We start from the raw sequence: 26,462 nt of genomic DNA, 5'->3' as shown, positions 1-26,462 counted from the left end.
ATCACTGACAGCAGAGAAACAGACCTGGTCATTGGGGTCACCGGGCCACTGGGACAGAAAACCCATTTTGGCTTCCAGTAATGTCTAGCACCCCCCCAAGCATGAGGGCTCCTGGTGGGGCCTAGCAGCGGTCTCTGGGCCTGAGAACGCTACACAGCCAGAGCATCAACTATCTCAGAGGGATCAGGCCCCACGTCCAGCGTGATGTTGAGAGGGGCTGAGGGAGAGAAGCATGTCATGCGGAAGTCACGGGCTCTGGGCTTTGCCACTGACCCGGGTGTTGACAGGCAGCTCACAGAGAAATGTGAGCTTGGACTCAGATCAGCCCCTGATCCAAAGGCACCCTCACGCCTGGCCCAGACTGTCCGGAAACTGGGCACTAAGAGTTTCCTTCCCCAAGATGAGGCGGGGGCACTGCTGAGGCCTGGAAGCTTCCCTCTGCACGGGGCAGGGTCAGAGCCGCCCTCTTGGTGGGGTAACAGCAGTGAGACCCCATGGACACCGTGGGTGACAAAGGGATTTGAGTCTCTCCACTTCCAAACCTATCTCACAGCACTGGCTGATTATATTGGGGATGGGGGCCACTCCCTGCCCGTCACCTTTACTTTGCAAAGCATCAGTCAGGGAAAGAAACAATGGAACAGTGAGAGTGCAGAGGGGCTGTAAGAGCCCCCGGTGAGTGCCAGATGCAGAAGCAGCAACATGGCTGCACCAGTGCTGGGGGCATGGAGGAAACTGCACGGTCTGAGGCGCGGGGCTGGGGCAAACACTGCATAATCGATCAGAGATGCAGGGCTGCAGTGAACACCATGATCGATCAGAGATGCAGGGCTGCAGTGAACACCATGATCGACCAGAGATGTGGCTCTGGGGTGAACACTGCACAATCAATCAGAGGCGCAGGGCTGGAGTGAACACTGCACAATTGATCAGAGATGTGGGTCTGGGGTGTACACTGCACAATTGATCAGAGATGTGGGTCTGGGGTGTACACTACACAATCGATCAGAGGCGCAGGGCTGGAGTGAACACTGCACAATTGATCAGAGATGTGGGTCTGGGGTGTACACTACACAATCGATCAGAGGCGCAGGGCTGGAGTGAACACTGCACAATTGATCAGAGATGTGGGTCTGGGGTGTACACTGCACAATTGATCAGAGATGTGGGTCTGGGGTGTACACTACACAATCGATCAGAGGCGCAGGGCTGGAGTGAACACTGCACAATTGATCAGAGATGTGGGTCTGGGGTGTACACTACACAATCGATCAGAGGCGCAGGGCTGGAGTGAACACTGCACAATTGATCAGAGATGTGGGTCTGGGGTGTACACTGCACAATTGATCAGAGATGTGGGTCTGGGGTGTACACTACACAATCGATCAGAGGCGCAGGGCTGGAGTGAACACTGCACAATTGATCAGAGATGTGGGTCTGGGGTGTACACTACACAATCGATCAGAGGCGCAGGGCTGGAGTGAACACTGCACAATTGATCAGAGATGTGGGTCTGGGGTGTACACTACACAATCGATCAGAGGCGCAGGGCTGGAGTGAACACTGCACAATTGATCAGAGATGTGGGTCTGGGGTGTACACTGCACAATCGATCAGAGGCGCAGGGCTGGGGTGAATACCACAATCAATCACAGATGCGGGGCTGGGGTGAACACAGCACAATTGATCAGAGGCACAGGGCTGGGGTGAACACCACTAATCGATCACAGATGTGGGTCTGGGGTGAAGACCATGATCAATCAGAGGCGCGGGGCTGGGGTGACCACCAAGCATGACCGGAGGCACAACATGGCTTCCGCTTTATGGTTTTCTGAATCAACCTTCAGAGGAAGCAGAGATTTCATTCTGGCTGCACAGCAGAACGGAAACTTCTTTTTCACACAAACATCTTTTGTGAAGTCAAGGGGCAGAGCCGGGAGCTGGCTGCAGGCCCGGGGTGTCCAAGTGGATGAGCCCAGAGCAGCATCCCGGCACCACACTGAAGGGGACAAGACACTGTCTGGGGGTGTCACCCGGGGGCCTGATCTTCAGGCGCGCACAAAGAATCTGGGGGGTCCACGGCAAAGCCTCTGGGGGGTGGGGGGGGGAAGCCCGTTTCCTCTGGAGCAAGTCTCGCAGCACTGACAGAGACACGGGCAGAAGCTCGGTGCTTTCTCGGTCATTTCCTCCCAGGGCTTCTCTGCGCAGGCGCCCCCGCAGCAGCCTCCTGAGCACTGCCAGGTGTGCCCCCCACAAAACAAGTACCAGACATGCTCCCCAATCACACGGCCTATCAAGCTTGGAGGTCTGGGGGGTGGGGTGGGGAGCAGCGGTGGATGCGACTGAGACCACAGGGAGCGGCCCCAGCTCCAAACAGCTCAACTCCCTCCGGGGGAGGAAGGGCCGCTCTGAGCGGGACAAAGGGCCTTCCCGTGTCCAGCTCACCGGGCAGGGGTCCTGCAGTGAATGTCCAGTACGTGTGTGACCTCGAGCTTAGACCAGGCTCCCTCCACGGTCCCAGACCTCAAATGGCTGTGTCCGGGCTGACCCCCAGCCTGGCCCCCGCCTGGCTGCAGTGTCTCCCCGGCCCAGGCCACCTGCAGCCGTCGGCATCCATGTTCTGCAGTGGGACCCGGGCGGGCAGGGGGGGAGCTTGGGGGCGCCCAGTTGACCGAGGATGGTGCCCACTGACCTCTGGGCCTGATGTGGCCACCTGCCCAAGTGCGGCTCTTGGTGCACGCCACCCGTGCTTCCCCAAGCCGAGCGCACGGCGCCCCGCGGACACCCACGCTGACACAGACACCGCTGCTGACTGTTTATTGCACGAGAAACTGGCAATACGGAGGAGGCGAGGGGGCAGGCGTCACGGAACAACCTGGAGACCAACCGAGAGCTAGCAAAGGGCATTCCCGACAGACACCTCAGACAGACACAGATGCACACGCGCACACACGGACACGCACTCCCGAGCCCTGCTCCCACCCCAGGCGGACACTGCAGGCGGTGGGCAGGTGACCACCACGAGCTGGACCTTCCAGGACCCTGGCGTTGGGGGCGGCGCCACAACCCAGCAGGGTGTCGGGCTGCTCTGGCTAGCCTACAGTGGAAGGTGCTCACTGTTCCTCCCACACTCTAGCCACCCAGGGGTGCAGGTGGTCACCTAGATAGTCTCAACACTCCCCCCCTCAGCTCGGTGCAAGCCTAGGCAATTGGGCTAAGGCAGGAGCCCACCAGGAATACCCGGATACACTTTATTCCTAGCAGCGCCAGGCAGGAAAGGGGGCTCCTGTCCCAGGGAGGAGCCAGGATCTATGGCCTCGGGGGTCCCAAGCCCTCCCCTGACCCTCGGGCACGGGGAAGCTGAGAACCTGCGCAGACCAGCGTGAGCTCACAGCACTGCTCGGCTGCTACCCAAGAGGAGCGGCTGTCCAGGCAACGTCCAGGGGCTCCTGGGGGGAGGGAGGGGGGCGACAGCAGCAGGCTGACCACAGAACCAGAAGCAACCCCGGACAGGCAAGTCTAAGGGAGAGAGCCAGGGTCTGCCGGCTCCATCCCTGGACGCCCCCAGAGCAGGGTCACCCTGTCAGTGCCTGCTGGCCCTTGGCGGACGTGGGGCGGCCATCCCCCCTCTTCACTGCAAACAGCTGCTTGTACTGGCGAAGACCCCGGCACAGGGAAGCACCCCCTTCTGGTGGCTGCCTCCTCGGCTAAGAAGCCAGATGCCCTGGCTGGGCGGGATCCTGGCCCGCCCACCCTCAAGGGACGCAGAAGGGGGCATGGCAGAAAGGGGTGGCCCCTGGTCTCTGCGAGGGGACGGCCAAAGGCGACCGGGGGGGCTTTATTCCAGACTGCCACCAGCAGGGAGCATGGCGAGTCGGGCCCTCCTGCCGCCAGCAGGGGACAGCGCGGTCCCACACAAGGCCACCAGGCTCGGGGCTGTGCCAGGGGGGTGGGGGGTGTTACTCCTGTCCAAAGCCCTCCGTCTCCTCGATGGCGTAGAGAAGCTTCTCCTTCAGCTGCTCGTAGCTCTTGTACGGCGGGAGGTCCAGGCGGTTGAAGCTGCGGAGACGAGAGCAACACCGTGGGGCCAGCAGCCCGGGGCTCACACAGCCCGCCCGCCCACCACCTGCTCATCTGCACACCTGTCCACCTGCTCACCTGTTCACCTGCCCACCTGCATACCTGCCACCTGCACACCTGCCCACCTGCCACCTGCTCATCTTCCCCTTGCCCACCTGCTCACCTGTCGCCCTGCTCACCTGCCCACCTGCCTGCAGGCTCAGGGGCAGAGGAAACAGTGCTCCCTGGGCTGAGAGCAATCAATTCCCCAGCAATAAGAAACGATGCAGGCAGAGGCATCCGAACACCTCACAGCCCCTCCAAGGCACCCCAATCCCTGGGGCTTCACAAAGCCGGTTCCTGTCCCCCACACCCTGTCTGTGGGCTCCGGCCACCCCCAGGCCCGCGCATGCTCACCAGGTGTGGCTTCGGGGCAGCCAGGCCTCTTTGCCCACCTTGTCGATGCAGAACTTCTGGGGTCCGTTGCTGCCTGTGTGCCGAGACATGCCAGGGTCAGAGAAACATCCCATTCCCGGGCAGGGGGCAGAGGGACTTTCCTCCAGCTTCCGCCCAAGGGCAAGCTGCCCACCCCGCCCCCATGGGCACCGGGCAGGACGGGCGCCGTACCGATGAGCTCGGCAAAGCCACCGACGGGCAGGCGGCAGGTCCCAGTGACGAACTGCAGCAGCCGGATCCGCTTCTCATTGTCCATCTCCTTCACCACCTGCAACAGCCGCGCCCCCCACCCCCCGACCCCACACATCACTCTGCAGACACGGGGCCCAGTGGAGGAAGCCCCATAAGCCCCCTTAAGAGACTGTGCTGGGGGAATGTGCCTTTGCTCCAAGAGCATCTCTGAGGCCCAAGGTGGCTCTTCCTGTCTGTCCAGCTCGGCTGCCCAAAGCCAGAGGACGGACGCCCTGCTGGCAGGGAGAGAAGCTCTGTAGTGGGGGGGGGGTTGGGGGGGACGGAGAAAAGCCACTGGATGGAACCCCTGGAGGTGTAATCTGATAACTACAGCTCCTGAGCTGCTCCCCACCCCCCACCCTGCCCACAGGCTCCCGGGGACTGTGGCCAGCCCGCCCCCATGTCTCCGGGATCCTCAGGGGCCAGTGGACGCACCTGCCAGAACCACTGCACCTGCTTGCTGCTCTTGGTGTAGTGGCGGTACACCGTGTTGCGCTGCCAGTCACTCATGTCGATCTCCTGCATGCCGCACAGCATCAGCTGCAGGAAACACGGGGCATTGTGGGCGCTCGGGGGCCACTGCCGCGGGGCCGTACCCCAGAGCAGGGCTGCGGGGGTGAAGGGGGGGGGCGGGCAGCTGAGTGCTCACCTCCAGCTCCTTCTCATCGAAGTAGCGCAGCCACTCCAGGGGTGCCACCTCGTTGAAGCCGTCCAGGAAGGCCTTGGTCTGCTCCTCCACTCCCCGGGTGAAGCGCCAGTCGGTCAGCAGCCTGCCCGGGCACCATGCAGGGCAGCTGGCACCATGCCCACACGGCCCCCCACATGGTGCAGGGCAGCCACGGAGGGCCAAGGACCAGGGGCAGGTGACCCCGGGGACTGGTGTGGGAGCCCCGCACGAGCGCTCCGGGGACAAGAACGGGCAAGCCTGGCAGTCCACCCTGAGGCCCCGGGGTAGGCTCACATGATGTACTCCTCCTTGTTCTCCTCCGTCACCCGGATGTTCTCCCCGCCTTCCTTCAGCTCATGGGTGGTCACCTTGCCCAGCGTCTCCATGTCCTGGATGAAATAGAGCTCCAGGCCGCACTCCTCCAGGTTGTTCTCTCTGCGGACGGGTGCGACACGGGGTGGTTAGGCGGGTCCCCCTTCATCCTGCCATCCTGCCCCGCTGCCCGCTCAGGCCAGTGCCCACCCACGGGGGGGAGGCTGGTAGAGGGGAAGGGCAGGGGTCCCAGGGGCAGAGAAGAGGAAGCCCCACACCCCAACTCAAAGGCGGGGCACAGCCTCACTTGATCCAGACGATGGAGTTGTAGAACTCGGGGTCAATGGACTCCAGGTCCTTGAGGGTGGGCCGCTTGTTGAGCATGCGCTTGTAGAAGGGCAGCGTGAAGCCCGTGTCGATGAACTTGCCGTGGTACAGGGCCTGGGGGAGTGTCAGGCACAGAGAGGCTGGGGCCGGCCCCAAGGTTCAGAACCGCAGGGCACCCTTGGGTGGCCTCTCGTGGCCCGGCCGTCCCCAGGGACGGAGCAGAGGGCCACCAGGAGCCTCCGGCAAAGGGCCACTCGTGCTCTCAGGGATGGTGCTCAGCACCCCATTCGGGAGCTGCCCTGCCTCGCAGATGCCCCGAGCCAGCCCGGAGGCGGCCGAGAATAACGCAGACACCAGGGTCAGCCAGCAGTGGCCAGCCGGTGAGTAAGTGTCTGGGTTTTCCTGGGCCGGGCTGTCTCCCTCGGGCAGGAATGTGCCCACTTCCTGAGCCTCCCGCCGGTGGGAGGGAACAGAGCCTGTCCCCAAGAGGGCAGCGGGCAGCGCCGGCGGGAAGGGAAGTGGGGGGAAGGGCGGGCCCCTGAAGCCTCCCAAGCCCGCCTTCTACATACTCCCAAGACGGGGCCCACGGAACAGCCCCTCTGTGCTCCCACCGTGCTCCTCTCTCTACACAAACGTGGGTGCCACAATGGCCCTTCAGCCTGCTCGAGGGTCCTATGGGGGCTGCATGTGCCCACACCCAGCCCCTTCCAGAAGGGCCTCACTCGGGCCTGGACAGCTGGGGGTGGGGGCCCCCCCCGCAGAGTCAGCGGCATGGGGCAGGTCAAGGGGCACCCAGGGTGAGAGCACGGAGGGATGGCCAGGGTGGCTGCTACCTGGTCACTCCCCCACCGGTCAGCCAGAAACCCGCTCGATGCCTCTGGGGGGACACACAGGGAGGGTGGCTGGTCTCTTGAAATTTTCTCACTTGGGGCATTTTGTGCCAGGGTGGGGAGAGGGGTGTCACCCTTACCATGGCAATGAACCTGCCGATGAAGCGGAAGTAGGTGAGGTGGTCGGGGTTGATGGAGGAGGCAGGGTTGATCTGCAGGCAGTAGTTGTTCTTCCCGGCGTACTCGAACAGACAGTACATGGGGTTGAGCACCTCGTGGGACAGGAGGAAGAACCACTCCCTGGGGGGAAGAGGCCAGCTCGTGGGCTCCCGCCCGACCCCATAGACGGTGCCTCCCAGGGCGTTGCCCCAGGCTCCAGAGCCCGGTGCAGGGTGGGGGCCACACACCTCAGCACACGGCAAGGGCTTCGCTGCGAGTAGCCAGAAAGTGGGGGTGGGGTGGGGTGGGGGGAGTCTGGTTTTCTGGAGAGACAGCCCTGAGCCCCCTCCGCCTTGCAGCCGGCCCCAACTCCCACCACCGCCGCTCACGTGCCCCCCCTGCTGCCCCCTTCCTCGTGCTCCTCTGGCACAGCCCCTGCCTGGGTACGAGCTTCAAGCCAGGACTCGGGGCGCTTTGGGGCTTGAGCCAAAAGAGCAAGGGGCAAGCGCCGAGGGGCGTCCGTGGCTGGCAGCCGAGGAGTCGGTGGACGCAGAGGGTGCCCCGGTATCCTGTCCGTGGTTCTACCCTGTGGTAGAACAGCATGACGTAACCTACCATAGGGTAAAACCACTGGCAGGACACAGAGAGAGACACACAGGCAGGTCGCACCGGAAGCCACCGAGCAGAGGCTGCAGGAGGTCACCAGGGGAGGCAGAGCGACCCACCACAGTCAGCACCCGAGCAGGAGGCCGGAGGAAGCACGTGAGCCCGCCACCAAGCGAGGGGGCAGGCGGTGCCCCGCGGGCCAGGGCGTCCCCTTCCCTCTGCCGCGGCCATGGGCAGGGTGTTGTCAGTGGTCAGGGAGCCCGCTGGGGTGTAGGGGGGACAGGGGCGAGGGGGAGACCACACGCCAGGCCCCGGGCTGAGCGCCGGGGTCGAGGCCACTGGCTGTGACGTAGCTCACATGTGTCAGGTGCCCGACACCCCGCGGAACCTGACTCAAGGCTTGAGTGCAGATGCCCCCGGGCACCAACCCTGAGCGCCCCGGCACAGGGACCAGGCGAGGCGGTGGCTGGAAAGAAGCTCCTGGGCTCCCGGAGACCCAATCACTGGAGGGAGGGAGGGGCCGGGCCCTGCTCCCGTGCCCTCTCCTGGGGGCCTGGCCAGGAGGGGTCCTGGAGAGGGGGAGGGGTGCCCAGCTCACCTGGCGATGCCCCCGTAGTCCAGGCCCTCCTCGCCACGCATGATAATGTAGAGCCGGCGACGCAGGTCATAGGGCTTCATGTTCATGATCTGGGGAGACAGAGCATCAGGCTAGCCTGCTGCACCCTGACATCCCTCCCCCCACCGGGCCGTGGGGTGAGGTGGGCAGAGGCAGGAGGGGGGCTCTGGGACTGGGCAATGGGGTGGGGGGGGTTAGTGGCTCAGCCGACAGAGGCAGGAGGCAGACTCTGTGTCCACCCTGGGCTCGCTCGCCGTGGCCACTCTCTAACCTGCTGGAAAGAATCCTCAAAGAGTGTCTGTCTGGACACGCTGACCTTCACGTGGCTGGGGAGGGCATTGGACTGCGGAGAACAGGAGACACCAGCTGAGACCGGGCCAGGCAGGAGCTGGCCCGTCCACTCTCCCTCTGACTGAGGCTCCCCGAGACCCAAGCCCTCCCTGAAGCTGGGTCGGGCTAAGACAGGTGCCAAGGAGGGCCCAGCCCCGCACTCACGTGGCAGAGGAAACGGAACTGGTGGTACTTCCACCGGAAGCTGCGGTCGTAGGCGCCAGGAGACCCTTGCTTCGCCCTGGGAAAAGCAAAGAGGGGCTGGATGTTGCAATTTCTCAAGACTTAGCAACCTGCTGGCCAGGTAGATGCCGTGTCAGTCTGCAGGGGAGAAAGGCCTCCAGGAAACGCACTGGGGGCCACGACGCTTCGCAGCTCTTGGGCGCTGCCCGGAGCTCAGCCCAGCGGCCACAAGGGGGCGGGAGCAGCCTTACCCGGACTCGAAGCCGGGCCGCGGGTCCTTGAAGGTGGTGGTGCGGGTGTTGTGGTCCACGAAGTAGCGCACCCCCTCGCTGGTGTACTTCATCTCCCAGCCCGGGGGCAGCGCGGGCTCCTGGATCATCCTGGACACAAAGCAAGGCTGGGGCTGGGCTGGCCTTACCGCCTGGGGAGCACTTAGGACGGGGCCTCACGGGGCTGTTTCCTCTGCCCCCCCCACCCTGGGCCCTGCAGCTACACACACACACACACACACACACACACACACCCTATCCCCACCCTGCCACGTCCTGGGGTCGCTGACCACCTCCGACCCCACCATCCTGAGGCCCCGTGAGTGGCTTCGGCGTGTCCCTCCACTTCCTTATGTTGTGTTCTTGGCTGCAGCAGCCACGCCTGCACCCGGCAGCTCAGTCGGGGGTCCCGGCAAGCTGGCCCCACGGTGTCCGAGCACTGGGGCGGGGATGGGGGTGGGGGGAGCGCCTGCTGGCCCACATGCTCACCCCTGGGTGCGGGGGTCCTCCCACTGGGTCGTGCGTGTGTTGTGGTTCACGTAATACACCCGTCCATTGTCCTGTCTCTTCTCTGCGGGGGAAGAGACGGCCACTGTGAAACCTCCTGAGCCATGTCCACTGCCCTCTCCCCGGCCTGTGCGGGGAGGTGCACCCTCACCCCACCCCGCCCCACCCCCAGGAGAGCCAGGACAGCTGTGGCATGGACGGGGTGGGGGGGCACTCTGGCTGCCGGGCCGGGGAGGGAGGGACAGGACGTTCGCAGCAACACTGCACCAGGCTCTGGCCAGAGGGGCTGGGCGCTTGGAGGTGGTGGGCGGGGGGGGAGGGGCAGGGGAGGGGGCGGCGTGGCAGCACAGAGGGTGCAGCCCCCACACACACTGGAACTGGAGGCCTAATTACAACCAGCTGTCCGCACAGGGGGGTCCGTCCTCCACCTTCTCTTTCCCCCCCGCCCACAGCAGAGCTGGGGTGTAGACTCGCGCCAGCCCCCTGCACATGCCCCACGTGCAGATCACTCAGGGACGGGGCAGACAAAGGCCTTCTGGGTCCACACCTCAGCCTGCGCTCAAGATGGGCCTTGGGCAGCCCCCAACGCTGCTCGCTCTGGCCCGTTCCCGTCCCTGAGCGAGTGGGGGAGGGGACGTGGGGGGGGCGACTGGGGAAGGAGGTGGGGAGCAGAAGCCCTAGAGGCCACGTCTGAGCTGCTGGGCAGCCCTGGTTCTCGCTGGTGGTCTGGGGCATTGGGGACGGTGCCTCCGCTCAGGTGGACAGGAGGGGTCCCAGGCAGCCCCGCCTCTGCCCTGAAGACCGGACGCCCATGGGGGTGCAGAGCATGGGCGTCCCAGCATGGGCCTGGGCCTGGTCCCCCTCGGCCATCCCTGGCAGCCTCCACCCCAGGGTAGAGGCAAAGGGAGGGGGCTTGGCCAGCGCCCCGCGGGGGTGGGGGGGGGGGGCACAGCGGCTCCCTGCCCAGACGCCTCCACTTTGAGCTGGATCCTTGGCGGCTGCTCTGCCAGAGGCCACAACCAGAGCTGACCGCAGGCCGCGGGCCATCCCGCGGGTCGGGGCCTATGCCCCGGGCTCTGGCAGGGAGAGCTATGGGGGGGGGGGGGGGCTGGGTCTCTGCAGCAACAGTCGAGCTGTCCACAACCCTGGAGTCATGGGGGACTGGGAAAGTTCTCGAACGAGCAGAGACTGACCCCATCTGAGGCAGAAGCGGGCCCGGGGCTGGGGCCGGGGCTGCTGCAGGTGCAGGGACCCACGCTGGGGAGCCAGGCAGGGCTGAGCACTGTCTCCTGGGCTCGCCGTTCTCTGGGTCCCCATTGAGCCTCACCCCCACCCCAGGGGGAGAAGGGAAAGCCCTCAGCACTCTGACCGGGAAGGTGCAGAACAATCGGTCTGTCTGAAGCCTGTGGCAGCTTGGTGTGTTTCTAACAACTGTCCCTGACCCTCACCCTCTGACCCTCACACTCTGGCCCTCACCCTCCAACCCTCACCCTCCTTCCTCACCCTCCGACCCTCACCCTCCGGCCCTCACCCTCCGGCCCTCACCCTCTAACTCTGATCAAACAGGCACAGGAGCCAGTCACACAGGCTGCAGGGGCAGAAGTGACCCAGCCACCAGCTGGAGTCACAGCAACACCAGCCACCATGCGCCATTCCAGATTGTCATTCATGGGGCACCGGTGTTCCCTGCTAGAGGGGGCCCTGAGTGGCTCCTTGTGCTTGTCCTGTAGGTTACCTGCGCTTCCCTCGGCTCAGGGGCCAGGTGCGGCGTCAGGGACTGCTCCCCAGTGAGAAAGCCCCACTGACACCCCCAAGGCACCCCACCCCAAGGCAACACTCTCTCAGCGCGTGGGAATGCAGCAGCAATGCCCTAAGTGACCCCGCACCTTTGTAAATGACACCAGGGAGCTGCTGTGACTGCAAAAGGTCCAACTCAGAGGCTGCCCTTTCTGGGGATCACCCTCTCCCCGAAAAAAACATCCTCTGCTTGCACCCTCAAACCAGCACTCGCAGTCTGTAGCCAGCCCTCCCGACTGGCCAGTGCGGCCCACACCAGGCCCCGTCCCACATGCTGTCCCCATGATTCCTCCTGGAGTCGCGCCCTCGGCCAGGGGCATGCCACCCCAGGAAGGCACTCGGGTTCCAAGGACAAGGGGGTCCTGCTGGGGTCCCACGAAGGAAGCATGTCCAGTCTCCCTGCCCCATGCCCTGATCTATGTCCCTCTGGCCACACCGGCCGCCCCGCAGCCCCTCATCAGAGCCAGGCCGCGGTGGTCCAGCTTGGCTGCAGAGCGGGTCCAGGCTGGCTCCCTCCGGGCATGCTGCGTCAGACCTGCAACAAAGGCGTCTGCACATCCCATCAGGACGGGGCACCTTGACAGTTGGTGGCACCCAGACGCCAAGGGTCTTCTTCTGTCCGGTTTCCCTTGCCTGCCTTTGGGTCCGGCGCACCCCCAAGGGCAGTTATTCGACCCCCCTGTGCTGCCCCATGGCCCACAGGGGCTCCAGCGGGACAGCCCCACACAGCAGGCTGGAGAGGAGCTACACAGGAAACTGAGGCACCACGCGGAGGCGGGTGGGGAACAGAGCGCACACGCGGTACTTACCCCAGCCAGGAGGGAGGGGGCCCAGCGGGTCCTGGTCGACGGACACATTGGAAGACTAGACCGAGAGACAGCAGAACACAGAGGTTAGCGGGGCACCGGCACCGTCCCGGTGGGGAGCGACGGCCAAGGAGAGGGGCGAGCGGTCCTCGCGCGCCTGGACACGGGACGCGGCGGGGCCCAGGGGTGGCCGCTCCTCTTCTTTTAAAAAAGAGGCAGACGGTGGCAGGGAGCCCCGTGGGCTCGGGGAGGGTGGCGCCCCAGGAAGACAGCCGCCTCTGCTCGGCTCCCGCTCCCGCGGCCAAGGCGACTGAAATCACCCACCACCTCCAACTTTCTCCAAGAACCACACACGGGAGGGGAAAAAATATCGCAGGCCTTTCCAATGAAATCATTCCCACAAGCCCTGCCCACGCCCAGTGCTTCCTGGCTGGGGGCTGGGCCCTCCCCGGGCTGGGGGTGCGGGAAGGGGCGCGGGAGCCCAGACTGAGGGCACATTCACAGCCGGGGGCCCGCGCCTCCCCCAGGAATGTTCGGCTTCCCCTCACAAAGCACCTTTCTTCTCCGCGCCCGACCTGAAGTTGCGCAGTGTCCGCGGGTGCCTGTCTGAGGAGGTGGGGCCGGGCCGAGGTGGCAGCACAGGGGAGGGGGGCCGTCTCCAGGACTCTGGGGTCACTGTTTACCTTAAGACCCCCTCCCTCCACCCCCACTCCCCGCGTCATCGTAGCAAGGAGTCTCAGGGGAAGGGCCGCCGTGGCCGAGAGCTGCCGTATCCTGCAGGGAAGGGGGCGCTGTCACAAGGGTTCAGAGTTAAATAAAACAAGTATTGTTCAGCGCTGCCTGGCCGGCCGGCCGTTTTTTTGGTGTGTGAGTGTGTGTGTGTGTGCGCGTGCGCACGTGTATGTGTGCGTGTGTGCGCGTGTGTGCACGTATGTGTGCACACATGTGTCTGTGTGAGTGTGTGTGTGTGTGTGTGTGTGTGTGTGTGTTTTCCTCAAGCATTTTCATTTCACTTACTGAGACGGAATCACTACCTAGGGGCGCTGAGTTCTCCTTGCAGACTCTGGGCTGCCTGGCTGACCGGCCGTTTTTTTGGGGGGGGTATGTGTGTGTGTGTGCACGCGCGTGTGTGAGCATGTGTGTGAGCATGTGTGTCTTTGTGAGTGTGTGTGTGTGCGCGCAAGTGTGTTTGCACGTGTGTATTGTGTGTGCATGTGAATGTGTGTGTGTGTGTGTGTGTGTGTGCGCGCACGCACGTGTGCATATGTATGTTTTCCTCAAGCATTTTCATTTCACTTACTGAGATGGAATCACTACCTAGGGGCACTGAGTTCTCCATGCAGGCTCGGGGCTGCCTGGCTGGCCCATTCCAGGGGCCACGGAGCCACACACGGGCAGGAGGATGAATGAGGCTCAGTCTGGGCTTAAGCAAACACCGGTGGCCGTCTGCTGCCAGGAGCCCCCCTTTCCACAGCCCTCCTTCCACCCCCGGCCTGCGGGACACAGACGCTTTCTTTCCAAGGTGGCAGCACAAGGAATCCTTCCAAAGCAAATTCCAACAAAGACGTTTAAGTCTTGAAACCGTGGGTTCAGCAGAGGGGGCCTCCCCCACCCCACCCGCCTGCTGAGCTACACCGGGGTGTGGAGGCTCCGCTCGGGGTGACCCACCTCGAGGACATGCTCAGAACCTCCACTGTGATTCACATGGAGGGGGTGCAGGGAGAGGGATCCCCCAGTCCGTCCTGGTGGGATGGGGAAGCACATAAAACCCGAGTTCCTCCGACATCTGAGGCTGGGACGGAAGGAAGAACAGGGGCCGGAGTATTCGCGACCCAACGCAGAGAAGGGCTGTGAGAAACACGCGCACGGCAGGCAGGGATGGTGGACTGCAAGGGCGCTGGGGCCCTGCAAGAGAAGATTCCAGAAGCTGCTGGAAGCCGTGGAAGGAAGTGGCATTTGGTACAAAAAGGCCTCAGGCCTTCTTCCACAGGAGTGCCTGGCCCAGGAAGCACCTGGAAGCTCTCAGTGGGAAACCAGCTCCCAAGTGGTCCCTGCGGGGCTGGGGCCGAGGCCAGGGCCCCTCTGTCCCCTCTTCTCCTTAACTCTACAACTCTGTAGACCAGCTTCCATGACCTGCACTGCACTAGAAACAAGTATTCTTCAGCCCTGCTCTTGCAACCTCGCCTTCGCCCACGTGCCCCAAGGCACGGAGAGAAGCCAGAGGAAGGGAGCGAGGGGGAGACAGACCCACGACCACTGGGGAAGGACCGCCCCGTTCACAGGGACAGCAGAGGAGTGCGTGGCCACCCGAGACATTCCTTCCTGGTTGGCACGGCCTGAGCAACCCGACGAGGAAATGAGGGGATGCCAAGAAGAAACAAGAAATGAAAGCCCCGAGTCCGGGTGGGAAAACCCCCAAGTCCCCCCCTCACCATCCCCCGTGTGCCAGGAACCCACAGGCAGCCCCCTCTCCTCCCGCCACAGTCCGTGAGACCGGCGGGAACTGGGGAGAGCCCCGGGCCGGTTCACTCACTTAGCACACGGGCCGGGAGATGTGGGGTGCCGGCCCCGAGCCAGGGAGCTCACATGAGCGAGGTCACGTCTCCTGGGGATGCTGAGTGGCCTCCCAGGAATATTTTAAGACACAAAGTCAGAAATAAAGAATGTCTAGCAAATGACGCCAAGAGCACCCGGGACTAGGGAGGGCCCCGGGTGGTGCCCCCAGGGAAGGCGGCTCCCCTCCCACAGGGGTCCCACTCAGGTTCTCCCGAGGCTGCCCCACTTCCACGCCACGTGAGCCGCAGAGCTCATCCCGCCAATCTCCTAGCCATGGTCATGGGCAGTTGGACGGACAGGAAAAAGGATCACAGGAACTGAGGCAGGCCTGGCCGAAAGGGGCATCGCGGGGATGCCCAGCTGCCCACGGACAGGCGTCCTCCAAGCACCAGAGGACAGAAGGCTGCTGCCTGGGCAAACATCTGGTGGGCACGGAGCTGCCAGGCAAGCACGAACGGGGGGTGGGGGTAGTGATGGGCAGGAGGAAGGGGAGACAGGCCACAATAGAAGGGAACAAGGACAGAGAGAGTGAAAAGGGCGTGTGCTGAGCAGACGGCAGGAGCGGGCTCATGCACCCCAAGGTCCCCTTGATTTCCGTTTTGATCCGCATTTCAGGTTCTCTGTAGGGCAGGGAGGTAGGACCAAGTCTCCGACTTAGACGAGGAAGAGGTGGAGGAGGTAGAGGAGGAGGAGAAGAAGGAGAAGGGGGGGGGGAGGAGGAGGAGGAGGAGGAGGAGGAGGAGGAGGAGGAGGAGGAGGAGGAAGGAAAGCTGCTGGTATAGCGTCAGCTCTTCGGTCAAACCTTGGGCCAAGGCCAAACCCCAGAATAAGCCTCTGTGAGCGACTCTTTCTGTAACCAGGACATGGCACCACAGCAAACAGGAGAGGCGGCCCAAAGCCAGAGGGTGGAGAAGCAACGGCCAGACAGACGTCGGGAGCCGAGTCCAAGAGGTCCCTGCTTCGCCGCTGCACAGGGGACCCCTCCACTGCGGGCCCCCCCAGCCCCAACGCCCGGCCAAGACGAGAGAAACTCGGCAGAACGCTCAGACAGCCGCACCCCGGCCGCTCCCTTTCTGCCCGTGGAGCCTCTGCCGGCCCCAGGACAACGCAGCCCCAAGGAGAAAGGGGGGCAGGCCCCACAGCAGCGGGGAGCGCCAGCCTCTGCCCTTCGGCCCATCTGGCACGCCGAGCACTGCCATCAGCCCACGGAACCACAGAACCACGCAGTGTGGGGGAGGAAGGAGAGATTCCCCTCAAGGACTTCTTCAATGAAATTGAGAAGTTGGTGGGTAAATGGAAAGACCAAACTGGGTGAGACTCCAAAAACATGTCCATGTCTCTCTCCTCAGAGGATGAAGATACTCCGGCCCATGCCGGTCAGGGGGACAACAGCAGGTGGAGCCCCGGAGGCCCCGCACCAGAAAGACAATCCGGAAAGGCAGAGATGGATCCGACTAATCCAGGTCTGAGACACACCACACTGGGCCACGGGGCGAGGCTCCCAGCTCCACGTGAGGTACCACCATGGGCCCACCAGGCCGTGCCAGGGACAGGCGTTAAACTGATTAGAACCTGGGAACCCCACAGTAGGGAACCCCAGTCCTCAACAGCCTTCTCCTGGTACAACAGCAGACACCCCAAACACCTGCCCTCCCCAGAAGAAGAAAAGCCATGCCACCAGGGGACATGCCACCAAGGCTGACAGTAGCAGTGTCACTCTGGCTCTCCTTCATGGGGATTCAGGGCTGCCTGGACATGTAATTAGGGCAGTGTCAAATGCAGGCAAGGACGGTGGGGCCAGAGTTCCTCTTCAGTGGGAGTGCCCGGGATCCAGCCAAGGTCAGATGTCAGAGGCCAGCTCAGATGGCACAGTGTCCCACACGCCATAATCCTCTGTGGGGCCACTGCAGACCATCACCACTACCACCCACATCCACTGCTGTGCATGGTGCTCAGAGAAAATGCCGTCAGGGTTCCGATCTGGGGACCCTCCTCTCCTGTCCAAAGAGGCTGTGAGGATGCGTCCCCCCCCCCCCCACCCACTGCCCACCCTCAACCAACTCCACCGCCACCACCAGGCCCGGCCACTCTGGGAGACTCATAGGGCAGAGACAGGAAGGAGAACTGGGGCTTCCCAAAGGGCCACAGGAGATGGGAGAACATTCGCCCACAGTGCCCTGAGTTCTGGACTAGAAAGTGTAAGTGACACAGACAAAAATGATGATGACAAGTGCGGAACGAAAGCCCCCCCCCCACGCCCGCTTCCTTCAACCTGCCACTGCACTGTGACAGTGACCTCCAGAAATAGCCCAGAGGGACCAGCAGACAAGACTGCAGGGAAAGAGGAGGAATCAGCAGCAGGTGGGCTCAGAGGCTGCCCTGACCACCCCATGGGGAAGGGCTGGACCTTCTCTACTATCTCAGGCTTTGTAGGTGTGACCCAACCTCAGCCATGCTTGTCCAGCCCTGAGGGGGCCACATGAAAGCAGCCACAGTCGGAAAACCACTGGACGTGGCACACGCCCATAAAACTTTTTTTACAGGACGGGCAGGGGCTGGCTGGATTCCAGGACCCCAGCACACCAAGCCTTGATCGAGAGCATTAGTTCTCAAAGCGGGGTGGGGGAGGGATGTCACACAGCCCCTGAAGGCCCCAGGGATATTCCAAGGGGATGATGGCATAAGTAGGGGGTCACAGCAGGAAACCGGGGTGGGAGGACAACTAGTTGGATGGGGTGCAGGCAGGGGGGCCTCAGGAATCAAGGTCTAAGAGAAGATGATTCTAGATGAAACTTCAAGGTTCTGCTCTTACAAATCTCTGAGAAAAACTGGCGGCAACAATGGAAGGAGGATTGGAGGGTGGTGGGGGCTACTCTGCTTTGGAGATCTGGGGTGCAGAGGGGCGACCCCTGGCCTCCAGGGTTCCTGACCGACCGACTCGGCTGGAGGGGCCAGGAGAGAAGGGCATGGCAGGCAGGGCGATGGCGCGTCCCCGCCCAGACGCAGAGGCCGGACCCGGAGTGGCTCGGGCAGGAGCTGTGGAATGTCACAGCGGCGGGAGGAATTGCCGGGTCACTGCGGGCCTCTCACCTGGTAGAGGAATCTTTGGCTGAAGTGCTGCATGGCACCCTGCAGCTGGCTCCGCTGCGACTGCCACTGCTCGTAGTTGCGCACGTACTCGGCCGTGGGCCGCTGCCAGGTGGTGGTCCGCGTGTTGTGATCCACATAGTAGAAGCGGCCGCGGGGGTCAGTGCGCTTCTCCCAGCTGCAAGGAGGAGGCCCAGAGTGAGACCCGGGGGCCGCTCACCGGTGTCCGCTTGCCAATGCCAGCTCCTCTCGGGGCCTGGCTGCCCCCAGGAACCATCACGGAAGCTCCCGGGGACTCGGGGATGCTAGCGGGCACCTGCGGTACCCACGGCCACAAGCAACCCCATCCTCAACCTCAGCTCTTGGTTCCCACATTGGGGGGGGGGCGGGGGGCTGCAGGGGGCAGAACCGGGAGTGGGTCACGTGGCCAACAGCGAATCAATCGGGATGGAACTCGGGGCTTTCGCTAGGGATTCTGGGAAACGTCAGCATCCTCTCCTGGGGGCTGCTACCTTGAACTGGAGACCCTATGCGGTTGGGTGGTAAGGCAGGAACACTGGGGAGAATGGAGGAGACGGGGAAGGCAGCCCTTTAGGCGTACTGACCCAACCACTGGAGCGGGTTTCGTCTGAAACCAGGATAACGACACCGAGAATTTTCAGTACATCAGCTGGTTCAAGTCATGCCTGGGTATTTGCTTTGTAGAATTTCCTGTTTTCTAGATATTGGCTGATGATGGCTTTATACTGTAGTCTAACACTCTAGAAATCAACTCTAGAATAATCTCTCTAGCCTTGTCCTTTCTGTAAACTAGTAGCTATAAGAAGAGGTTTGATTGAACCGGTCCTTGTTTGAACGGATCTGAAACCTAGTTTGTGTGGTTGGTAACTGGGCATTTCATGACAGGAAGTGTTGGTGAAAAGGAGCTGCATGGCCCTGTGAAGAAGAGTCGGTCTCAACAGTCGGAGATGTCACTCTCTCTAGTGAGGACGCAATCCTTCCATTGTGGGTTCTAATCTACGCCTAGGCAAGGCTGCACTCCAGCAGATGGGGAGGTTCTCAGCTGTGTGTGCTAGGTGTGACTGGATTTCTACACACACACACATACACACACACACACACACACACACACACACACGCGCACAGAGAAGTCATCAAAAAAAGAAGTTATCAAAAAACAGGAAAATCTGTGGGACAAAGGAAGTAATTATATTTTGAAGAGTTGTGCAGTACATGAATTTATGTACTTGTCAAAACTCAGCATACTATTCCTCCGAGATTGGTACATCTTAATGTGAGTAAATTAACGTCATTTTTTAAAAAAATGATTTATAGAATTCAAACCTCTTTTTATAACTACCAGTTCACAGAAAGGACAAGGCTAGAGAGATAATTCTAGACTTGATTTCTAGAGTGTTAGACTACCGTATGAAGCCATTATCTGCCAACATCTAGAAAATAAGAAATTCTACAAAGCAAATACCCAGGCATGACTTGAAAAAACTACAACATAGCGGGCAAGGCAAGTCACAGATTCAGAGGCTTGGGAGACGCGTCAGCTTAAAGCAACCTGTTGACCTTGAGTTTGGGTTGGACTGAACAAATCAAACAAATCATTGAACAACAAATCAAATGTAAAAACACTCAGATGACAAATGGGAGAAGTGGAACATGGACTAGGTATGATAAAAAAAAAATAAGGCAATACCTTTCATCTTGTGGGCTGGGATAATTGTGCACCTTGGTTTTAAAAAATAAAGCAATAGGTTCAGACCTTTCTGTGCCGACACTCTGCTTTGACTCTGTTTCTGATGATCCATCCTTGCCTTACTCTTCCTTGCCAAACAACTCTTTAGACCTCGGACCTGTTGCTCTCACCTGTGAATGACCTATTTCCAACTTGAATCCTCCTGCCGCATTTTTAAAATGTGTGCTCCCCTTTACTAATAGATTCCTAATAGATACCTAAAAGCTCTTACTGGCATTTAGTCTTTGTTTTGGGGGCCACTCCCTGGGGTGCTCAAGGATTACTCCTAGCAAGGCTCCAGGGACTATGTGCCGGGAGTGAGCCCGGGTTGGCTGTATGTAAGGCAAATGCCTTAATCCCACCCGCTCTCTCCAGACCCCTTGTGCTTTTTCCTTATTTTCCACAGAGCTCATGTAACGGTCTCCAATTCTTGCACAGATGCCTTATCTCCTCCCAAACTTTTTTTGGGGGTCAAAGAGGTGAAGCTAGAGGAGGATCTGGGCCACACCCCCAAGGGGCTCAGGGATCCCTTCTGGTACTCCATAACTAAATGAGGTTCCAGGGAGCAAGCTGTGGTCAGTGTCTGAGGCAAGTGTGCCCTGCGCACTGTGCTATCTCTCCAGCTCTCTTCCAAACCACTGAGGACATGAATCGCCATTCTGTGTCCCTTGTAGACGCTTTTGCCAGCTCCGTACTCTGTTGTCCCCAAAGCCCATTTTTTCCCACCTGTTGGTTCATACTGAAAAGCCAGTCATGGACAGGCTGGCTGGAAGCTGTGACTGGCTGTCACCAGCTGCTCCAGGGAAAGGTCCCTAAATATCGCCATCTGTAGCCCCTTCCCTGATACTGGTCCCTTTTCTCAGCAAAATAAATCCTCCCATCTTGACATGGGGATTGCACCCCCAACCCCTTTCCCAAGTTCACCCCTGCCTTAAGTTAGCAGCCATCCTACCCCCCACCCCAGGGTGCCAGGGCCTATTAGTCCCATGGCTGCGTGTATACACGTGTTTCTGTGTGTGCTCACATGGTGGCCGACGGATGGAAGCCACAGTGACAATCCGAGACTAACCCGTCCTGCACATTTTCTCCTTCTTCCCTTCCTCCCCCACCCCTTTCTCTCCCCCTCCACCCCTCCCCTGCCTTTTTTGTGGCTGCTGTTACAAAGTCCAGGGGTCACACACTTGGCTGGGGTGTTCCTGGAGTCACACACATGGCTGCAGTGGCCAGAGGTGATACTTGCTGTGGCCCGGAGGTCACAGTAGCCAGGGGTTGAACTCACAGACACACGTACCCAGTGGGCGCTCCTCCATCGTGCCCAGTGGGCACTCCTCCAACCGATCTGCAGGCTTTGGGGCCACACTCGGCAGCACCTGGGCTACTCTCAGGGCTGTGTTAGAGAACAAAACTCAGCCTTCTGCGAGCAGATCACGCGTGCTGGCCCTGTGAGCCATCTTCCCAGGCCCTGAATGAAAGCTTTCAGTCTCAAAACACACAGAGACAGGAAAAGGTCCCTAAATATCACCATATGAAGCGTGCGCACATGTGTGCACATGCACACACACACACACACACACACACACACACACACACCCCTCCGTGTGTCTCTGATCGCTGCGGTTTTCTAAGCTCCAAGGCGCTGCCACACATCCTCAGAAACCGCATCTCGTCCATCCCTCCATCCCTGAGGCCTACACTTGCTTCTTATCCTTTGCTGCCATTTGAGAGGATTGGGGGATGGGGAGCGGGAATGGAAATCCACACCTGGAGAACTACACGCGTACCTGGGCCTCCTCTGCACTGCCGGGATTCCTGTCTGGGGCAGCACCTCTTCCCCCCTCAGAGAAGATGCTCCTTGCTCAGTCCCTCAGCACAGCCTTCCCAGGCCATCAGGGGGAGCCCCCGACTCCAGCAGGTGGGGGGTCCTCCTCCTCCTCCTCCTCCTCCTCCTCAAGGGTAGTCCGTGATTATTTGCACCATGCTCCCAGGCCGGTGCTCACAGCTCCAGGAGCAAAGGAGCCTCGTTTGAGGGCTCCGAAGGGGGTTGGCGGGAGGAAGCGAGTCCACAGGCTCCACCGCTTCCAGGCTGCGGCCCTCCAGTGGCTAACTATCTCCCCCCAAACATGCCCTAAACCCTCAGATGAAACCATCAGTCCTTCTGTCCTTCTCGGTTCCCTACAAATGCCCTAAAAGCAAGAGCCGGGGCGCAGAGGTCTGAGCTGCAAAGGCAGGAGGAAGTCCCAGCATTCGGGGAAGACGCCAATGATCCCGAGAGGGAGCTGGACTACCCACATGCCCCCTCAGACCCTCCACCATAGCCAGAGACACTGTCCCTGAACGTCTCTCTCATGTGCTGGCCAGGCCTAGGCCTCCACACTCACAGCCAGAAAGGTGAGGGCCACTCCAGCCAGGGGACACAGCTGCCCTGAACTCCCACCTGGGAAACAGGGTGCACACGGAAAAAACGGCTAGGGGATGGAACCCCAGCTTGGACCTGGGTATCACATGGTTCCCGGGCTCTGCCAGACATAAACCCTGGGCACCAGTCACCACTGGTGTGTCCCCACACTCTAAAAAGGAGTCACTGATACCCATCACTGGAGAGACAGTCAGAGAAACCTATGGGCTCTGTGGGGGACCCATATCGGGGATGGAACCCAGGATCTCACACACTGGGGCCAGGGGCTCTGCCGCAAGCCCCATCCCCAGGCCCAGAGCTCGGAAACAGACAGACAGCTCGGTAATGGGAAGGAAACAGCATGAACATGCCAGTGCTTCTATTTTCAACCAGAGAACAACTGTTCAGAAACATACAATGAAAAGTGAGCAGAGTGACGTGCCGTCTGGGATTTGCTCAGAGTGACAGGGAGGGACGGGAAAGGATTTCAGTCAGGAGCTGTCATTTTCCCCATTTTCCCTATGAACAAGGATCTGTGTGCTGGGGGGCATGGAGACTTCGTACCTGTCAGGCGCTGGATTCGAGCCCTTGATTGCAAAACTGAAAACAAACACAAACCCCCCAAGTGCGCGATGGGGAGGAGGGCCGAGGGTGGAGGGGGAGGTTGTGGTCTCTGTCACATCCTCGTGGCAGGGAGGGGCCACGCTCCAGGGAAACATTCAGCACAAAAACAGCCCTTGGAACAGGAGAAACAGGATCATTCTTCAAGTTCAGGGTGGCTGAGGAAAATTCTATTGGGCACGTTTTTTTTTTCCTGTTTTTTTTTTTGTTGTTGTTGTTGTTGGTTGTTTGGTTGGTATTTGGGCCATGCCCGACAGTGCTTGGGGCTTACTCCTGGCTCTGTGCTCAAGGCTCACTCCTAGCAGAACTTGGGGGACCCAACAGGATGCCAGGGGCTGAACCCAGGTTGGCCATGAGCAAGGCAAGTGCCCTCCCCGCTGGACCATTGCTTTGGCCCCTGTGGCACACTGTTACTGTCCCTGTCCTCCCGTTGTTCATCGATTTGCTCAAGCAGGCCCAGTAACGTCTCCATTGTAAGACCTGTTGTTACTGTGTTTGGCATATCGAATACATCACGGGGAGCTTGCCAGGCTTTGCCATGCGGGCGAGATATTCTCGGTACCTTGCTGGGCTCTCCGAGAGGGACAGAGGAATTGAACCCGGGTCAGTCAGATCGGCCACATGCAAGGCAAACGCCCTACCGCTGTGCTATCATACTCTGCGTTGTGTGTCTGTGGCACACATTTCTGAAAAAGTTCCATAATATGAAAATCTCTACCACTGCCATGATCAAATTGGTGGTTTTCTAAGAAGACAGCATCTCACCAATGACAGGTCAATGGTGAGAGCTGGCAGGAGCCAAGGCTAAGCCTGGGCTGATGCGGCGGGCCAGGGGCCGAGCAGGACTGTGCTGGCACCTGCCTACGGGGTTCCTGTGCTTGTAACCCGCCATCCATCAGCGCTGGGGGGGGGGGGGGAGGTGAAGGGTTCCCCTCACAAAGGCTGCTCCTCTGGGAGTCATTTCCAAGAGCAGAAAAATGCCCGAGCGTGGGAGACACTGCAATGTGAAAGGATCTGCCATCCCTGGCAGACAGAAGCCAGAGGCCCTTCTCTGAATGTGAGTGATCAGTGAACACTCTTGCTCTCCCTGCCTCCCTGTGCCCCCACACACTCCCACCCTAAGTCCTAAGGAGGCCCAGAAGCCAGCACAGGCCTGGGGTCAATGTCCCTGTTCTTGGTCACTTCTGCAGAAAGAGGAGGAAAAATCGTCCCTCAGTGGCCAGTCCCTCTGAGGTGAACCGCACAAGGGTGAAACACACAAGCTTTCGGTTCCACAGGGAAATGCCCAGGCCAGCCAGCCGAGGCCAATGCAGTGGTCAAGGAAAGGATGAGAAAAGGAGAAAGGAGTAGGCAGGGTGGAGGGAGAGTGGCGGGGGGGGGGGGGGGGGCGAGGGGGGCGCAGCCTTACCCTGGAGGCAGAGGCCGCTCCCAGGTGGTGGTCTTGGTGTTGTGGTCGACATAATAGACACGCCCGTTGGGCAGTTCTCGCTGCTCCCATCTGCAAAAGAGGCGGGTGGGGGGTGCTGGTTAGAAAGAAAGTCCCACCAACTGTCGTGGATTTCGTCTGGGTTTGGCTTCTTGTTTAGGGCGCCATACCCAGCAGTGCTCAGTACTGAGGAAATCACCCCTGGCAGTGCTCTGAGGGTTGTACGTGATGCTAGGGGTAGAACCTGGGTTGGCCACATGCAAGGCAAATGCCCGACTCACTGAACTGTATCATGCTGGCCCCTGGCATGAACTTTGAAGGGAACAGCAGAGAAGCCCCACACAACACAGCCCGGGGTCCTGTGGCCCATAACATCCAAGGGGTCCCCGTGAGTGTGTCTTGAGAAGAACCCAAACCGCCCCCAGCCCTCCAGAACTCAGTGTGCCAGGAAAAACCACTGCCACTGAACACCCTCAATGGCCCTGATGAGACTTTTCTGAACTGGTATTTCAGGGCTGTTTGGGGGTCAAAGATGTGCTGAGAGGTGCCGGGACGCACAGGCTGTTTCCTTCCCAAATGTAAGTGCCATTTCAGGGTCTCGGGGACACACCTACATTGTATCCCAGGTGCTTCAAACCTTTTGAACCCTGCTACCTCTTAAAGCCCCACAGCCAGCTGATCTCCCCTGTCCACCATGTCCACGTCTGTTTGTAGAACACAGAATTCCTTAAAACCTGGGTAGAACTAGAAGGCCAGCACCCCGCTATTTATTGGCTTTCCACCTGAGGCCAGGTGTGTAGTCAGCATGAGGTCTGGGTGCAAAGGGTGACTCATCAGGGCCAATGGGAAGAAGCAGGTAGCAGATGTGGCCCAGGGAGAACAAAGCCCAATGAGGGGCCCACTCACCCCTCACCCCACAGATTCAGTGAACTATGAGCCTGGCGCCCGCCAGTGACACAGGACCCGCCGCCCGCCCCTCCGAGCCCGTGTCCTTCTCGCAGTCTCTATTTGCTTTTAGCCTCAGGATCCTGCCTTGCAGGTGACCTTTCTTCGGGAGCTGGAACAGTTGGTTCTGCTGACATGCTTGACTTGAGCACGCGGTTTGATCCAATAGGGTGAAAAAGGAGAGACTGGGATACGCTCCGTGTGAGCAACGCGACTCTCAGGTCAGGTCTGACGTTGTTCTCCCCGAGCTCAGCCTCATTCTGGAGGGATCCACCCCCAGCAGCTACTGCAGCTGACCGGGTGGCACCGGCCTGCCCCGCCCTCTCCCGGGCTGCATTCCCTTGGCGCTCCCGAGAACCCTCTGTTTACCACATGTCCAGCGCCCTTCTGATGCCTCCGATCCCCAGTCACCGTACTCCCTGCCTCTCTCCCACTTGGCCTGTGCTCACTGCACCACTGTCTTTCTGATGTCCCTGTCATTTGTGGCACTAGCAAAGATCCAGACAGTCAAGCACCTCGTCCTTTTTGTTTCCTTGCGAGCCCTGAAGTTTTGATGCGGTGGTGTCACAGAACGCAGCTATCTGTGAGGAAACACATTCTGGCAGAAACAAAGGAAATAAAGACCGTCGCTTCTGCCACTCAGCCTGGTGCATCTGCCCCGTCAGCACAGGCTCCGCTCCCTGCCACCGCCCACTGAGGCCTGGGGGTCTGGTCCGTGCCCCCGGAAGCTAGTGCACCGATGTACTGAGGTCTGGATGGAATGAGACACACCATCGTCTGCACAGGGCTCTGGGCACTGGGCTCCCCTCAAGCCTCCGTGCTTTGATGTGGAGAACAGCCCTCCACGGGGGAGTGAGAGTGAGAAAGGTTAAGTCAGTCCCACGTGGCCACCAGCTGCAGTTGACAGATGACTCCTTTTGAACTCTGCCAGGGGACGCTAGAAGTTGGGGGGGGGAAGGGGAAGAGGAGAATTGGGGGTTAAAGGAAACTCATGACAGCAGGCAGGGGGCAGGAGGAACCTGAGCACTGGGAGGATGTTTCTCAGATCCTTCTCCACCATGGCCACCCACTCAGACACCGTCAGCACATTTGCACCACAGGGAGGGTCAGCGATGGGGACCACTGATAAGGTCAAGAGGCTCCACATTTCCAGCCCTCAGAAGGGATGAGCTCCTGGGCCGAAACCCAGGGGGCTACGAAACTCAGAAGACAGCCCCAGCTCATCTGCTCTCCCGACATTCCTGCTCCAGGTTCTGACTGAAGTGAACACTGGGGGTTTGATTTAGGCCCCCCTCAGTTTCTTCCTCCCAGCTCAGAAAATGAAGAGCCTCATACTTCCTTTGGTATTTTTAATTTGAAAGAATATTATGGCAACAAAGGGGGAGGGTATGGAGTGATAGTACAGCAGGTAGGGCTCGTATGGCCAACCCGGGCTAGACCCCCGGCATCCCATAGAGTCCCAAGCCCGCTAGGAGGGATCCCTGTGCACAGAGTTGGAATAAACCCTCAGCAAGGCCAGGGGTAGCCCCG

At 60.4% G+C, this 26,462-nt stretch overlaps 1 protein-coding gene across 1 annotated transcript in view; it reads right to left on the bottom strand.

Moving 5' to 3' along the window:
• Positions 1 to 3,914: 3,914 nt before the first annotated feature.
• Positions 3,915 to 26,462, bottom strand: part of WWP2 (WW domain containing E3 ubiquitin protein ligase 2) — a 113,930-nt gene continuing 91,382 nt past the window's right edge. Inside the window, exons 9-24 of the mRNA XM_056137260.1 lie at positions 23,970 to 24,059; positions 17,802 to 17,976; positions 12,159 to 12,213; positions 9,535 to 9,616; positions 9,028 to 9,156; positions 8,759 to 8,834; positions 8,535 to 8,606; positions 8,246 to 8,334; positions 7,023 to 7,182; positions 6,033 to 6,166; positions 5,708 to 5,848; positions 5,396 to 5,516; positions 5,182 to 5,286; positions 4,687 to 4,783; positions 4,477 to 4,549; positions 3,915 to 4,059 (exon numbers count right to left, since the gene is read on the bottom strand). Coding sequence (XP_055993235.1) covers positions 3,960 to 4,059; positions 4,477 to 4,549; positions 4,687 to 4,783; positions 5,182 to 5,286; positions 5,396 to 5,516; positions 5,708 to 5,848; positions 6,033 to 6,166; positions 7,023 to 7,182; positions 8,246 to 8,334; positions 8,535 to 8,606; positions 8,759 to 8,834; positions 9,028 to 9,156; positions 9,535 to 9,616; positions 12,159 to 12,213; positions 17,802 to 17,976; positions 23,970 to 24,059 — 1,699 coding nt within the window. The 3' untranslated portion in view covers positions 3,915 to 3,959. The remainder of the gene's footprint in view (positions 4,060 to 4,476; positions 4,550 to 4,686; positions 4,784 to 5,181; positions 5,287 to 5,395; positions 5,517 to 5,707; positions 5,849 to 6,032; positions 6,167 to 7,022; positions 7,183 to 8,245; positions 8,335 to 8,534; positions 8,607 to 8,758; positions 8,835 to 9,027; positions 9,157 to 9,534; positions 9,617 to 12,158; positions 12,214 to 17,801; positions 17,977 to 23,969; positions 24,060 to 26,462) is intronic.

Source organism: Sorex fumeus, unplaced genomic scaffold (genome assembly GCF_029834395.1).
Source record: "Sorex fumeus unplaced genomic scaffold, SorFum_2.1 ptg000122l, whole genome shotgun sequence".
In the NCBI taxonomy this organism is placed as follows: domain Eukaryota; kingdom Metazoa; phylum Chordata; class Mammalia; order Eulipotyphla; family Soricidae; genus Sorex; species Sorex fumeus.
The sequence above is the reverse complement of the archived record's forward strand: the minus strand, read 5'-3'. Positions and strand labels throughout refer to the sequence as shown.